The sequence below is a fragment of the Arachis ipaensis genome, chromosome B3 (assembly GCF_059453495.1).
Source record: "Arachis ipaensis isolate K30076 ecotype BB chromosome B3, ASM5945349v1, whole genome shotgun sequence".
Taxonomy (NCBI): domain Eukaryota; kingdom Viridiplantae; phylum Streptophyta; class Magnoliopsida; order Fabales; family Fabaceae; genus Arachis; species Arachis ipaensis.
The window spans coordinates 121643281-121656846 of record NC_142438.1 but is presented as its reverse complement, the minus strand read 5'-3'; the positions used below and the strand labels follow the sequence as shown (position 1 = coordinate 121656846).

At 36.1% G+C, this 13566-nt stretch overlaps 1 protein-coding gene and 1 pseudogene across 1 annotated transcript; one reads left to right on the top strand and one right to left on the bottom strand.

Annotated features, from left to right (window-relative positions):
* The window catches only part of LOC148572285 (magnesium transporter MRS2-3-like), a 51974-nt pseudogene that overhangs the window by 2047 nt on the left and 36361 nt on the right, over window positions 1-13566 (top strand).
* On the bottom strand, window positions 2443-3891 carry LOC148572287 (uncharacterized). The gene is made up of 3 exons (XM_088509591.1): window positions 3687-3891; window positions 2689-2808; window positions 2443-2489 (listed from the first exon to the last, which is right to left on the bottom strand). Exons 1-3 carry the CDS (start codon window positions 3889-3891, stop codon window positions 2443-2445), a joined length of 372 nt encoding a protein of 123 aa, XP_088365717.1.

Genomic DNA, 13566 nt, shown 5'->3' with positions numbered 1-13566 from the left:
TTGGACACACTTTCATTCTCACTTAGTTTTAGTTTTTAGTTTTGGAAATTCTAGAGAAAACACTAGCTCTCATAGGGTTCTTAGCTTTTTCTTAGTTTTGGTTGAATTGTATCTTGAGAGAGTTACTACTACCCTCGGTTGAAGCCTCCATCATTATAGCACTACAACAAATAAGGGTTTTCGCAACGGTCAAAAACCGTTGTCATAGATCAGAAAACCGTTTCTAAAACTTTAGGCAACGCTTTGGCAACAGTTTTTGACCTGTGGTATATGCGGCCGTTACCAATGCTCAAAGGCAACGGTTTTATACCTAAGGCAACAACAACCAAAAAACCGTTGCCATAGTTACTAGCATAGACAACGGTTTTGACAACAATTTTTAAAGAACGGTTTAGAACCGTTACTGGATAGGCAACGGTTTAAAACCGTTCTCTTTGATGACGTAACGGTTTAAAACCGTAACTGGATAGACAACGGTTTTAAATTGTTGTAATTTTGTTGTTCATAAAGACAACAGTTTAAAAGCGTTGCCTTTGGTAGTGTTTTTTGCAACGGTTTTTAATACCATTGTCATTTTGTAGCTGTCTTTGACAACGATTTTAATACCATTGCCTTTTGTGACTTTTGACAACAGTTTTTTATAACTATATTATTCTTTATTTACAATAGTTTTCTCATGTTGCATTGAAATTAGTTCCAACTATTTTTTTTTAAATTTAATGTCAATAAACAAGGTTAAACTATTTGAATCAAATTACTAAAAAAAACTAATTGAACACTTATCATAGAAAAATAAACATTTATATACTTAGTGAACCAAAAAATCTCGGATACAATATAGTTGTATCAGTGTTGGTTACAAGTAATTCCGGATATTTTCTAATTATCCCAGGAAAATAAGCTTAAAAAACGCCAACCCTAGAAAGGAATTCAATCTTCCTCTAAAGAGTTTTATCAATGCTGGCAGCGAAAAATAATTCTCCCAATAGTTTCTTTATCCAAGCCCATATTTTCAAAAAACAGAACCACCTGCAGACAACAAGGAACACAAGCTTTTTAACAGGGGAAAAAATGAAGCATTTTGAATCAGTAAAATACAAAATAAAGAACAATGGCATGCATATAACACATATCACTAGCACAATGGATACAAGCACATAGGTACTTAACAAATTCAATTCTTAATAAGGCATCAAAAGGATCAAGCAACCATAGTGTAGTTATTTTCAAGCATGATTGTTATAACCAGTAAGAAAAGCAATATTTGCATTGCTAATAAATAAGCTTCTTAATACATCAAATCAAAAGGTTGTAATTTATAAAAGATATTAAATCCAAGAACTTCTTTGCACTAAAAGCACCACATAAGGTCACAAGACCCACCTCCCCCTCTTGTCCCCTCCTTTGACACTACCAGAAGGTAAACCAACAGCAGCAATAAATATAATAGCAAATTTTAGACTTCAGATTCAAGCATACTTATTCAAACATACCTAAAAGAAACCAGTCTCATCATGGACCCCTTTGTCAACATCAGCAGTTGCTTTGCTTAGTATAGTCTCTCACACAAAGCAGAAAACTTAGACCACCAGCCCCACCTTGCGGTAGCCAGTTAAACATGAAATCTTATCAACTAAATTAAATTGATAGCACATGAACTCTTATTTCTTCCATGTAACTGCAAAGAGATGATTAAACAAGACTAAATATGAATGGAAAAGGTTTAGAACTAAACAAATTGCAATTGAAGCTCAACTTGTGTTGCCCCTAAATACATAATGAAAATAGAACAGTCTCATAATAAAAAAAATAACATTCTTCAAGAGTGTAGTGTTGTCAGCTCAAGATAGAGCCAAATTATGACCAGCCTAAGTGTAAATCGATGACTATGCACACTGATAAAAGAAGAATGTTTCCAAGTACCCACATGAACTATAAATTCTATACTCACAGGTTGTTTCTATTGAAATCATTAGATTATGTGCACAACAAACAAACAAAAAAGTGCCAAAAGAAAAAAGAAAAAAAAATACAATGGTGCTAACTTGTTCAAGGTAAATCAATCATGGATGAAGACAGAGTCTATCACATTTCAAACAAGCAGCTTTACAGGTAAGCTACTAAGGTTGAAATGCTGGTCAACACAGAGGAATTAAATAGAAATTGAAATGATCAAGAGAAGGTTAAAAGGAGACACACCCAGTAAAATGCTGTCAATTCCACCATGCTGGGACTGTTTGTCTTCAAGGATTATCAACTATTGTAGCTGTAATTCGTAATTGTCTTGTCTATTCTTACTCTCCATTCCGCTTCCAGAAAGCTCTTCTCCACCAAACTTCAAATCCTCTTTGAATATTTGGGCAATCTTCTCCAGAATTCTAAGATTTTTACTTGAGTCATTCAGGCCATCAAAATCAAATGCAGCAATTTTACTTGAGTCATTCAGGCCATTGAGAGAATCAACTTAGAATTCCCAGCCACTTTACATGCTAACAAAATAAACCAACCAACAATTAAGAAACAACCATTAACATTAACATTATTCTCCATAAAATAACTTAGCTTAATTTCAAACCAAATTGAATTAAAAACAAAACTTCTATGCTTAACTTTTTACATAGAGAGAACATGTTCAGCTAAATAACTCTTTGATTTATAACAGAAAATAACCTTAATCCAAATACATACCGTAACCGAACCTCAGCGGACGAGGTGGGGGACGGCGTAGTGGACGCAAGCGGAGAGGAGAGCACGGAACAGCAGCAGATGATAGAGTAGGAACTGATGACAAAGCAGAACTATTTTCTCCTAACATTGCTCAGAACAAAATCTCATTAAAGAAAAAAATTCAATCAACAAAGTAACTAATGGCAGAACAAGCCAACATCATCATAGTAACAATCAACAATCAACAAAATTCATAATAAGCAAAACCAATTCATAAACCAAAGAAAATGAAATCATGTGGTTCTTCCCAAAAGATTTTACCATAATAGAAGAATAGTCTTTACAGTTTATACCTCAAAGCAAACAAGGCAATTGTGATGCATTGCTCTTTTCAAACAGCAATGACCATCTTCCAATCATTTAGAGTAGCAGCACCCTAAAACATATAATAATTAATTTACAAGGATCAGCAATCATCAAACAAACAGGTTCTCAATAATCAACATATTTTATCACCATTTGGTTCCACTCATTGTAAAATTATTTATAAACCATAAAAATTACTACTTTTAGTTAAGAAATCAATTTTAGGTACTTAGTTTAGAAATCTAAACTCAATCTATTTATCATTCATCAAGCCTTAATCTCATAAATTACTCATTATAATTTGATTCAACCACCAATCACAACATTATTAAGTAAAAAAAAAAAACAGAACTTCCGACAAGCATTCATCCCCAAACAACCTTGCAAGATGCACACAAGAGCTAAACAAATTTCAATTCACACGCACGTAATCATCATCATACCAGTCACATTCACAGTCATAACCTAAACTCAATAAACTAATTGAAACACTAGAACATCATCTCAAAAACTAATCCAAATTTTACATCCTCAAACCAAGCTTATTTCTACCAATTAATCACACAAGACATTTATAAATTATTTGCAGATACTCACTAAACTTCAATGATATTCATAAATTAAAACGGTTAATTTTAAAATAAATCCCCTACCTCTGAGTGTCGAAATTAGAAGAAATTTGAGACGGGTTGTGGCGGCAATGGCTGAACCAGCATAAACAGCAACAGAAACAGGGGCCGAGCACGGACAGTGGCTCCAATAGTGGCATTCTCCGGTGTCAATGGTGGTGTTCCCTGGCGACCAGCGGTGCGGCGGCAAAACCTCCCTCTCCTCTACGAGTTTCTCCTCCCTCTTCATGTTCTGTTCATCCCATCAACAGTAGCAACTTCTAATCATTGGCGATGAGACAGCCTCGTTCTCCTCCTTCTCCGTCAGAGCATCCTTCGCGCGTCACTCCTCTGGTTCTCTCTCTCTCGGACGCTTCTTCTTCAGCAGCAGCGACAACCCCGAGCAGAAACGGTGACGGCTTCACAGCTTCCTTTTCCCTCTTCTGTTCGCGCATCCTTCCTCCTTCTCTGCCACAGCGTCGACGGCGACTGCGACGGCTAGGGTTTGACAGTGACGGCGGTGGCGTCTTCGACGGCGAGCTCAACAGGGAACAGGCGCCACAGATCTGGCGGCGTCCTCTCCACCATCGCGTTTCCCGCAGCGGCAGCTCTCTCCCTCCCACGGTTCAGATTGACGGTGACATGACGGCGGCGACGCGTGTGATGGGCTCTACGGCGGTGAGGCGCGACGCCGGCATGCTCTTCCCCCTCTCCTTCCCTTCTTCTTCCTCGCGGGGTTTAGCTTTCTCTCTTCTCTCTACGTTTCTCTTTTTTCAGTAGGGTGGAGTTCTAAGGTTAGGTTTTTCAATTTAGGAACTAGAATTTTTTATTTAATTTAAAAATTTAGTATTAGAGTTAAATAGTTATAAAATATAGATAAAATAAATATTTTAATAAAATTATTGAATACAATAATAATTTTAAAATTATATATATTGTATTTAAAATTATTTAAAAATATTATTTATTAATATATTATTAAATAAAAATAATTATTTTTAATTTAAATTATAAATAAATATATTAATTATGATTTATTAAATAGCATTTAAATTTAAAATATTAATTATTTAAATTAAATTATATAATTTTTTATTATAAAAATTTTAATTTTAAATTATATAAAATAATTAATTATAATAAAATTACATAAAAATATTAATTAATTTAAGTTCAAAATATTTATATAAATTAATTTAATCATTCTTAAAAGTTTAACTTTTAAAAATAAAAAATTTAAATTAAATCATAAATTATTCATAATATAAGTTATTTAAATTAAATTATATAATTTTTTTTATTTTTTAATTATTAAAATTATAATTTTAAATATATAAAATATCCAATTATAATAAATATTATATAAAAATTTTAATTAACTTAAATTTTAATTATTATAAAAAATTATATACCACTCCTAATTACTTTAGATTCAGTATATATTTAATTATTTTTAGTAAAGAGAATTCTTCCAAATTTGGTTATGTTAGGGTTTAGAGGGAGTTTAAATAAAAAAATATTAATATTTATTATAATTTTATTTTAATTTTATTTTTTTAATTTATTTTAATTTTATTTTTTAAAGTAATATTTGTTATATATTTATAACAAAAATATATAATATTTATTATAAATGTATTTTAATTTTGTTTTTTAAATAATATTTGTTATATATTTATAACAATAGCTTTAAGTATTCTATAAATTATAGTATTTACAGAAAAAATTATTTAAATTTATATGATTATTTATAATTATTTTTATATATATCTTTTAATTTTGATAATTATTTAAATAATATTAAAAAATTATTGTTTGATAAAAAATTGTTGTAGTAGTTATAAAATCGTACTTTAAAATAGTCAAAAAGAACGGTTTTATTTTATTGCTATAACGTAATGAAAAACTGAACTTCAACAACAACACTGTAAAAATCGTTGTCTAAGACCATCTAATAGAACGGTTTTAAAGTGTAGCATTTTGGCAATGATTTTTATGTGTTTCTTTTGTACAATTATTTAAACAACAATAAAAAACCGTTGCTTAAAAATAAATCTTGGTAATGGTTATAAAACCGTTCTTTAAAATAGTCAAAGAGAACGGTTTTAGTTTGTTGCTAAAAAATAATGAAAAATTGAATTCATTGGTAACATACAAAAAACCGTTGTCTAAAACTATCTAAGAGAATGGTTTTAAGGCGTTGCAAAATTTGGCGTTGCTAAAGCCCATATTTGTTGTAGTGTAGTTTGCTTTTCTGATACTCTACTCCTTTATTTTTCCATTTAGTTACTTGAATTCATGTTTGGATTTTCTTAATTTTAAATTTATTAATATAATGAACCATTTTTATGTTTAATTCCGTTGCTTGTTTGATTTCGTTTAATCAATCATCAGTTCTAATTTTGCTTTTATTAATTTAATTTTAATTATTATGTCTCCCTTCTACTCCCTTTTCATGTTTGTGAAAATGACATTCATGTTAATAGAGTAGAACTCTTAACTTGGCTTTGGAGTTGATTAATTGGAACCCCTTGAGTTGGAAAACTCAAGTGTTAATTTGAACTTTGAAATTGTTGCCTAACTCTATTTTCACTAACTCTAGTTAGTGTACCCAATTGACCTTCCTTTGCAACTGCAAGAGGATAACTAGTTGGAAGCAATAACTTTTACTATGTTACTTGGGAAAACCAACAAGGATAGAAACTCCAATTAATCTTCTCCTAGCCAAGTCTTTTTATTTTAAATACACAACATCTCTTATTATCATTCACTGCTTTAATTTTTCGTTTCCAAACCTCATAAATTTTTCAGAAAATTTCTGATCAATAATTTACACTACTGTGTCAACTCTTTGGGAAACGACGTAAGAATTCTACTCCCAGTTATTTATTCATTAATTGTGACATCTTTTAAATTGACAGTGGAAATTTCGTCGGTTAAGACTGTACTCACAACGCAGTTTCTATTAATATTTCTTAACCGGCATTTTTCCGCCCGTCAGAGAGCTAAACACCAGAAGTAAGAAGGTGCAAGTGATAATGAATGCCAAAGAGAAAGAAAGTGTCTAAAATACATGGTGGCTACAACATGCAAGTAAGATATCAATGAAAATCATGAAGGCGTGTCACTAATACTAGATGCGAGAGGGATAAAAGCATGCAAGTATAAAGTATGAGAAGAATAGTTCAAGCATCAATATCAACAATGATAAGTACATGTAAAACAAGCACAAAATAATGAGCATTTGTAGGATAAAAATTAATGAATACCAAGCTTAGTGCATATGTATTGCAAGGGTTGTGAAAAAGAAGCATTAAGGTGCAAGAATAAGATAGAAAATAAATTAAGATACCATGAGATCTTTTTCACAAACACTTGGTGTGCATATTAAAAACAAGAAGTAAGGTAATCAATCCAAGTGTATAGTAGACCCAAAATGGAATGCCAATTGTCAAAGCACACCTCATAACACAAACAAGCTAAGAAATATCAAAATAATCCACCAAATAAAATTCTAACACCAAAATAAAAATGCAAGAAGAGAAAAGAATTAAAAAGAAATTACAAAAAAAAATAAAACTAATATGCAATTAAAAATAATTAAAATATTCGAATGTAGGAAACAAAAGAAGAATTAAAGAGTAGAAGAAAGTAAGAAAAGAAACCTTGAAAAGAAGATGAAAAGGGGAAGATAAATGGGAGTAAGAATGAGATAAGAGGGGTGGAAAGAGAAAAAGAAAAGAAAAGGAAATTGGGGCTGCCAGAGGTGGTGGTGGAGGGGGAAAGAAAGAAGGAAGAAGTAAAAAGAAAGAAAGAAGAAGAATGAAGAAGAATTAGGATTTGAAGGAAAGAGGAATTGAATGCAACAGGGGCAGTGCGCTGATTTAAGTGATTCGGCGCTTATGACACGTGCGCGTCACCCACGCGTAAGCGTGACTACTCGTCATGCCAGACGCACGATTCTAGCATAGTACCAGAACAACTCTCGGGTTTTTGTATCAGAGTGCGCCGAATTGACATACGACGTGTGCGCGTCGCTTACGTACACGCGTAAAAGGATGAAATGGCTGGTGACGCATACGCGTGATGACGTGTACGCGTGGGGTGGGTTGTGCGCCAGGCACCCTGCCCACACAGTTCCAGCGCAACTCTCAGGTTTTTGTACCAGAGAGCGCTAGCATCCATAAGACGCGTGCGCGTCAATGACGCTTATGCGTGGGATGCTCATTTTTTTTCAATAACTCAGAACAAAAGGAAAACATGACTATTTGAAAATTAACAAAGACAATTAATGAAACAAATATAAGAAAATAAATAAAATAGAACTATAAAAAATGAAGATCATACCATGGTGGGTTGCCTCCCACCTAGCACTTTTCTTTAACGTCCTTAAGTTGGACGGTCCATAGGCTCATTCCTCTTCCTTTGTTAGATCCTTCAAAAGGAAGATCTCTAACTCCTTGTTGTTCTTCACTTTTGCACCATGATAAAGTTTTAAACGATGGCCATTGACTTTGAAGAAGGTAGGGCTTGAGGGGTGACTTAGGTGGACAACTCCATACAGTTCCACCTTCTCCACCATGTAGGGTCCATCCCATCTTGACCTCAGTTTGTCCAGCATTAACATCAACCTTGAGTTGTAGAGAAGGACTTGATTCCCAGCTCTAAACTCTCTTCTCTTGATGTTCTTGTCATGTACCGCCTTCACCTTTTCTTTGTAGAGTCTTGAGTTTTCATACGCTTCTAGCCGAAGGCACTCTAATTCCTCTAGTTGTAATTTTCTTTCAATTTCGGCTCCTCCCAATCCTGAGTTTCATTCCTTCACAACCTAGTAAGCTTTGTGTTCCACCTCTACCGGAAGGTTACAAGCCTTTCCGTAGACTAGGCGGAACGGACTCATGTTGATGGATGTCTTGTAAGCTGTCCGATAAGTCCATAGCGCATCTCCAAGCCTAGAGCTCCAGTCCCTTCTATGAGGTTTAACAATCTTCTCGAGTATGCGCTTGATCTCTCTATTAGACACCTCGGCTTGGTCATTTGTTTGGGGATGGTAAGCCGTCGCCACCTTGTGAATGATGCCATGTTTCTTCATCAAACCTGTCATTCTTCTGTTACAAAAATTAGAGCCTTGATCACTCACAATTGCTCGTGGTGATCCAAAGCGATAAATAATATTATTCCTAACAAAAGAAACAACTACGCTAGCATCATCAGTACGGGTAGGAATTACTTCCACCCACTTGAAAACATAATCAATAGCTAACAGAATATATATAAGAAACCATTTGAGTTTGGAAATTGACCCATGAAGTCAATACCCCAAACATAAAAAATTTCACAAAAAAACATGAGTTGTTGGGGGTATCTAATCCCTCTTGGATATGTTTCCAAACCTTTGGCATTGGTGGCAAGAGTCACAGCAAAGATTAGCATCCTTAAAAAGTGTGAGCCACCAAAATCCGCAGTCTAAAATTTTTCTTGCAGTTCTTTGAGGACCAAAGTGTTCACCACTCTCAGAAGAGTGGCATGCCTCTAAAATAGACTGGATTTCGGATTGTGGAACACACCTTCTAATTATTTGGTTAGCACCACATCTCCACAAATATGGGTCATCCCATATGTAATACTTGGACTCGCTCTTAAGTTTGTCCTTTTGATATTTAGAAAAATTTAGAGGAAAGGTGCGACTAACCAAATAATTAGCTATGGGTGCTCTAAATCAAACTCTTGCAATAACAATATCCAACAGATTAACCTTGGTTTAGACTCTTTGTTAGCTAGCAAGTATTTCAAAGCCGCATGGTCTGAATATACTACCACTTTGGTCCCAAGTAAATAAGCTCGGAATTTATCCAAATACAAAACAATGGCTAAAAGTTCCTTTTCAGTGGTAGTATAATTAGACTGGACACCATCTAAAGTTTTAGAAGTATAAGCAATAATATAGGGATCCTTACCTTCGCGCTGAGCCAGCGCCGCTCCTACCGCATAGTTAGATGCGTTGTACATGATCTCGAATGGCCTACTCCAATCAGGCCCTCTCACAATAGGAGCTTGGGTTAAGGCAATCTTCAGCTTGTCAAATGCTTCCATGCAGTCTTCACTTAGGTCAAACTCTACGTCTTTTTGTAGCAGACGGGAAAGGGGTAGTGCAACCTTACTGAAGTCCTTGATAAAACGCCGGTAGAAACCTGCATGACCAAGAAAAGAATGGACTTCCCTCACAGAAGAGGGGTAAGGTAAACCAAAAATAACATTAACCTTTGCAGGATCAATAGATATACCAGTATTAGAAACAACATGGCCTAGAACAATACCTTGCTTTACCATAAAATGACATTTTTCAAAATTAAGCACAAGGTTTGAACTAGCACATCTTTCTAATACTTTAGTAAGATTATCCAAACAAAGATCGAAAGAATCACCATAGACACTAAATTCATCCATAAATACTTCCATACAATGCTCAAGAAGATCCGAGAAGATACTCGTCCTGCACCTTTGAAATGTAGGTGGTGCATTACATAAACCAAAAGGCATTCTTTTATATGCATACGTTCCAAAGGGACATGTAAAATTTGTTTTCTCCTGATCTTCTAGAGTAATATAGATCTGAAAATAACCAGTATAACCATCTAAAAATAGTAGTGTGATTTACCTGACAGGTGATCAAGCATTTGATCGATAAAAGGTAGTGGATAGTGATCCTTGCGAGTGGCCAAGTTCAAGCGCCTGTAGTCGATACACACTCTCCAGGAATTTTGCACCCTTGTAGCCATGAGTTCTCCATTCTCATTTTTCACTATTGTGACGCCGAACTTCTTCGGAACCACTTGTACTGGACTAACCCACTCACTATCTGAGATTGGATGGATAATGTCGGCTTCAAGCAGTCGGGTCACTTCCTTCTTCACAACTTCTAGAATTGTGGGGTTCAACCACCTTTGAGGTTGACGGATAGGCTTGGCTCCCTCCTCCAGAAAAATGCGGTGCTCACAAACTTAAGGGCTTATACCTACTATGTCCGCCAAACTCCACCCAATAGCTTTCTTGTTTCTTCTCAGTACATTAAGCAGTCACTCCTCTTGTTGGGAAGTAAACTCCTTTGCAATGATCATTGGGAGCTTTTGATTATCTTCAAGATAAGCATACTTGAGGTGAGGTGGAAGGGGCTTTAACTCCATAGTCAGCTCATGGCTTGGCACCTGATCATCTGGGACTACTGGAGGTCGCAAGGTGTCTTCAGTATACTCAGGGGGCTTTCCCACACTTGCACCTTGAACCACGTTCTTCTCATCAACTGTCTCTTGGTGAACTTCAGCCACAGTCTCATCAATAATATCACACTGGAAGATAGAGTGGTCTTCCGGTGGATGCTTCATAACTTCATCAAGGTTGAAACTCACTGCTCTTCCATCTATTTCAAAGGAATATGTACCCGAGAAGGCATCCAATTTAAACTGAGAGGTCTTCAAGAATAGCCTTCCAAGTAAGATAGATGATGGTCTTTCTGAGTCATTAGGGGGCATTGATGAGCGGATAATTTATACCTTTTTTGGCATTATTTTTACATAGTTTTTAATATGTTTTAGTTACTTTTTATTATATTTTTATTAGTTTTTATGCAAAAATCACATTTCTGGACTTTACTATGAGTTTGTGTGTTTTTCTGTAATTTCAGGTATTTTCTGGCTGAAATTGAGGGATCTGAGCAAAAGTCTGATTCAGAGGCTGAGAAAGGACTACAGATGCTGTTGGATTTTGACCCTCCTGCACTCAAAGTGGATTTTTTGGAGCTACAGAAGCCCAATTGGCACGCTCTCAATTTCGTTGGAAAGTAGACATCTTGGTCTTTCCAGAAATGTATAATAGTCCATACTTTGCCTGAGATTTGATGGCCCAAACTGGCGTCTAAACGCCTGCCAGAGACCCTTTTCTGGCGTAAAACGCCAGAACTGGCACCAGAATTGGAGTTAAACGCCTAAACTGGCATCCAAGCTGGTATTTAACTCTAGAAAAGGCCTATGCACGTGTAAAGCTCAATGCTCAGCCCAAGCACACACCAAGTGGGCCCCGGAAATGGATTTCTGCACTATCTGCACTTAGTTACTTATTTTCTGTAATCCCTAGTAACTAGTTTTAGTATAAATAGCACTTTTACTATTGTATTAAAGTTTTGGAACGAGCTTATGCCAATTTTCTACATTTGAGAGGCTGGCCACACGGCCATGCCTAGACCTTTTTCTCTTATGTATTTTTCAACGGTGGAGTTTCTACACCTCATAGATTAAGGTGCGGAGCTCTGCTGTTCTTCATGAATTAATGCAAGTACTATTGTTTCTCTTTCAATTCACGCTTACTTCTTCTCCAAGATATACTCTTGTACTTAATTCAGTTAAGTCAGAATGAAGGGGTGACCCGTGACAATCACCCACTATCTTCGTTACTCGCTTAGCCAAGATCCGCGCGCCTGACAACCACAAGCGGTCTACATGATGTTCAACGTAGTCATTGGACGACAGCCAGAGTATATTCTCTTGGGTTTCTAATCCACAGACCGAGTCCGTGAGGTTGGAACCTTCGTGGTATAGGTTAGAACCAATTGGCAGCATTCTTGAGATCCGAAAAGTCTAAACCTTGTCTGTGGTATTCCGAGTAGGATCTGGGAAGAGATGACTGTGACGAGCTTCAAACTCGCAAATGTTGGGTGCAGTGACAGTGTGCAAAAGGATAGAGAGATCCTATTTTGACGCTAGTGAGAACCGACAGATGATTAGCCATGCGGTAGCTGTACCTGGTATTTTTCATCTGAGACGAGAAATCCGACAGTTGATTAGCCGTGCAGAAACTGTACCTGGTGTTTTTCATCCGAGAGGATAATACAGCTTGCCATGGAAGGGAGCACGCATGATTGGAAGAAGACAATAGGGAAGCAGAGGTTCAGAAGCAACAAAGCATCTCTAAACGCTTATCTGAAATTCCCACCAATGGTTTATGGTGCACGAAATTACAATCACACTTTTGCAATTCCGCACAACTAACCAGCAAGTGCACTGGGTCGTCCAAGTAATACCTTACGTGAGTAAGGGTCGATCCCACGGAGATTGTCGGCTTGAAGCAAGCTATGGTTATCTTGTAACTCTTAGTCAGGATATCAATAATTCTCAGATTTGATTGTAAAAAGTAAAAGAACATGAAATAAATACTTGTTATGCAGTAATGAAGAACAGGTTGAGGCTTTGGAGATGCTTTGTCTTCTGAATCTCTGCTTTCCTACTATCTTCTTCTTCATGCACGCAAGGCTCCTTCCATGGCAAGCTTTATGTTGGGCATCGCCGTTGTCAATGGCTACTTCCCGTCCTCTCAGTGAAAATGTTCCAAATGCGCTGTCACCGCATGGCTAATCATCTGTCGGTTCTCGATCATATCGGAATAGGATCCATTGAACCTTTTGCATCTGTCACTATGCCCAACACTTGCGAGTTTGAAGTTTGTCACAGTCATCCCTTCTCAGATCCTACTCAGAATACCACAGACAAGGTTTAGACGTTCCGCATCTCAGGAATGGCCGCCAATAGTTCTAGCTTATACCACGAAGACTCTGATCTGAATCATGAGGCTAAGAGATATGCATTCAATCTAAGGTAGAACGGAGGTGGTTGTCAGGCATGCGTTCATAGGTGAGAATGATGATGAGTATCACGGATCATCACATTCATCAGGTTGAAGTGCGAATGAATATCTTAGAATAGAAGCAAGCGTGATAGAATGGAAAACAGTAGTAATTGCATTAATTCATGAAGAACAGCAGAGCTCCTCACCCCCAACAATGGGGTTTAGAGACTCATGCCGTAGAGAATACAATATGAAATGTGTAAAGTGTCATGAGGTACAAGATGAATTACTAAAAGTAGTTTTTATAGTA

Coding starts and splice junctions, on each gene's coding strand:
- LOC148572287 (XM_088509591.1), bottom strand. CDS start 3,891: ATGAAGAGGGAGGAGAAACTCGTAGAGGAGAGGGAGGTTTTGCCGCCG. Junction 2,809..3,686: donor TCTAATTTCGACACTCAGAG/GTAGGGGATTTA, acceptor GAGCAATGTTAG/GAGAAAATAGTTCTGCTTTG. Junction 2,490..2,688: donor TCCGCTGAGGTTCGGTTACG/GTATGTATTTGG, acceptor TTATTTTGTTAG/CATGTAAAGTGGCTGGGAAT.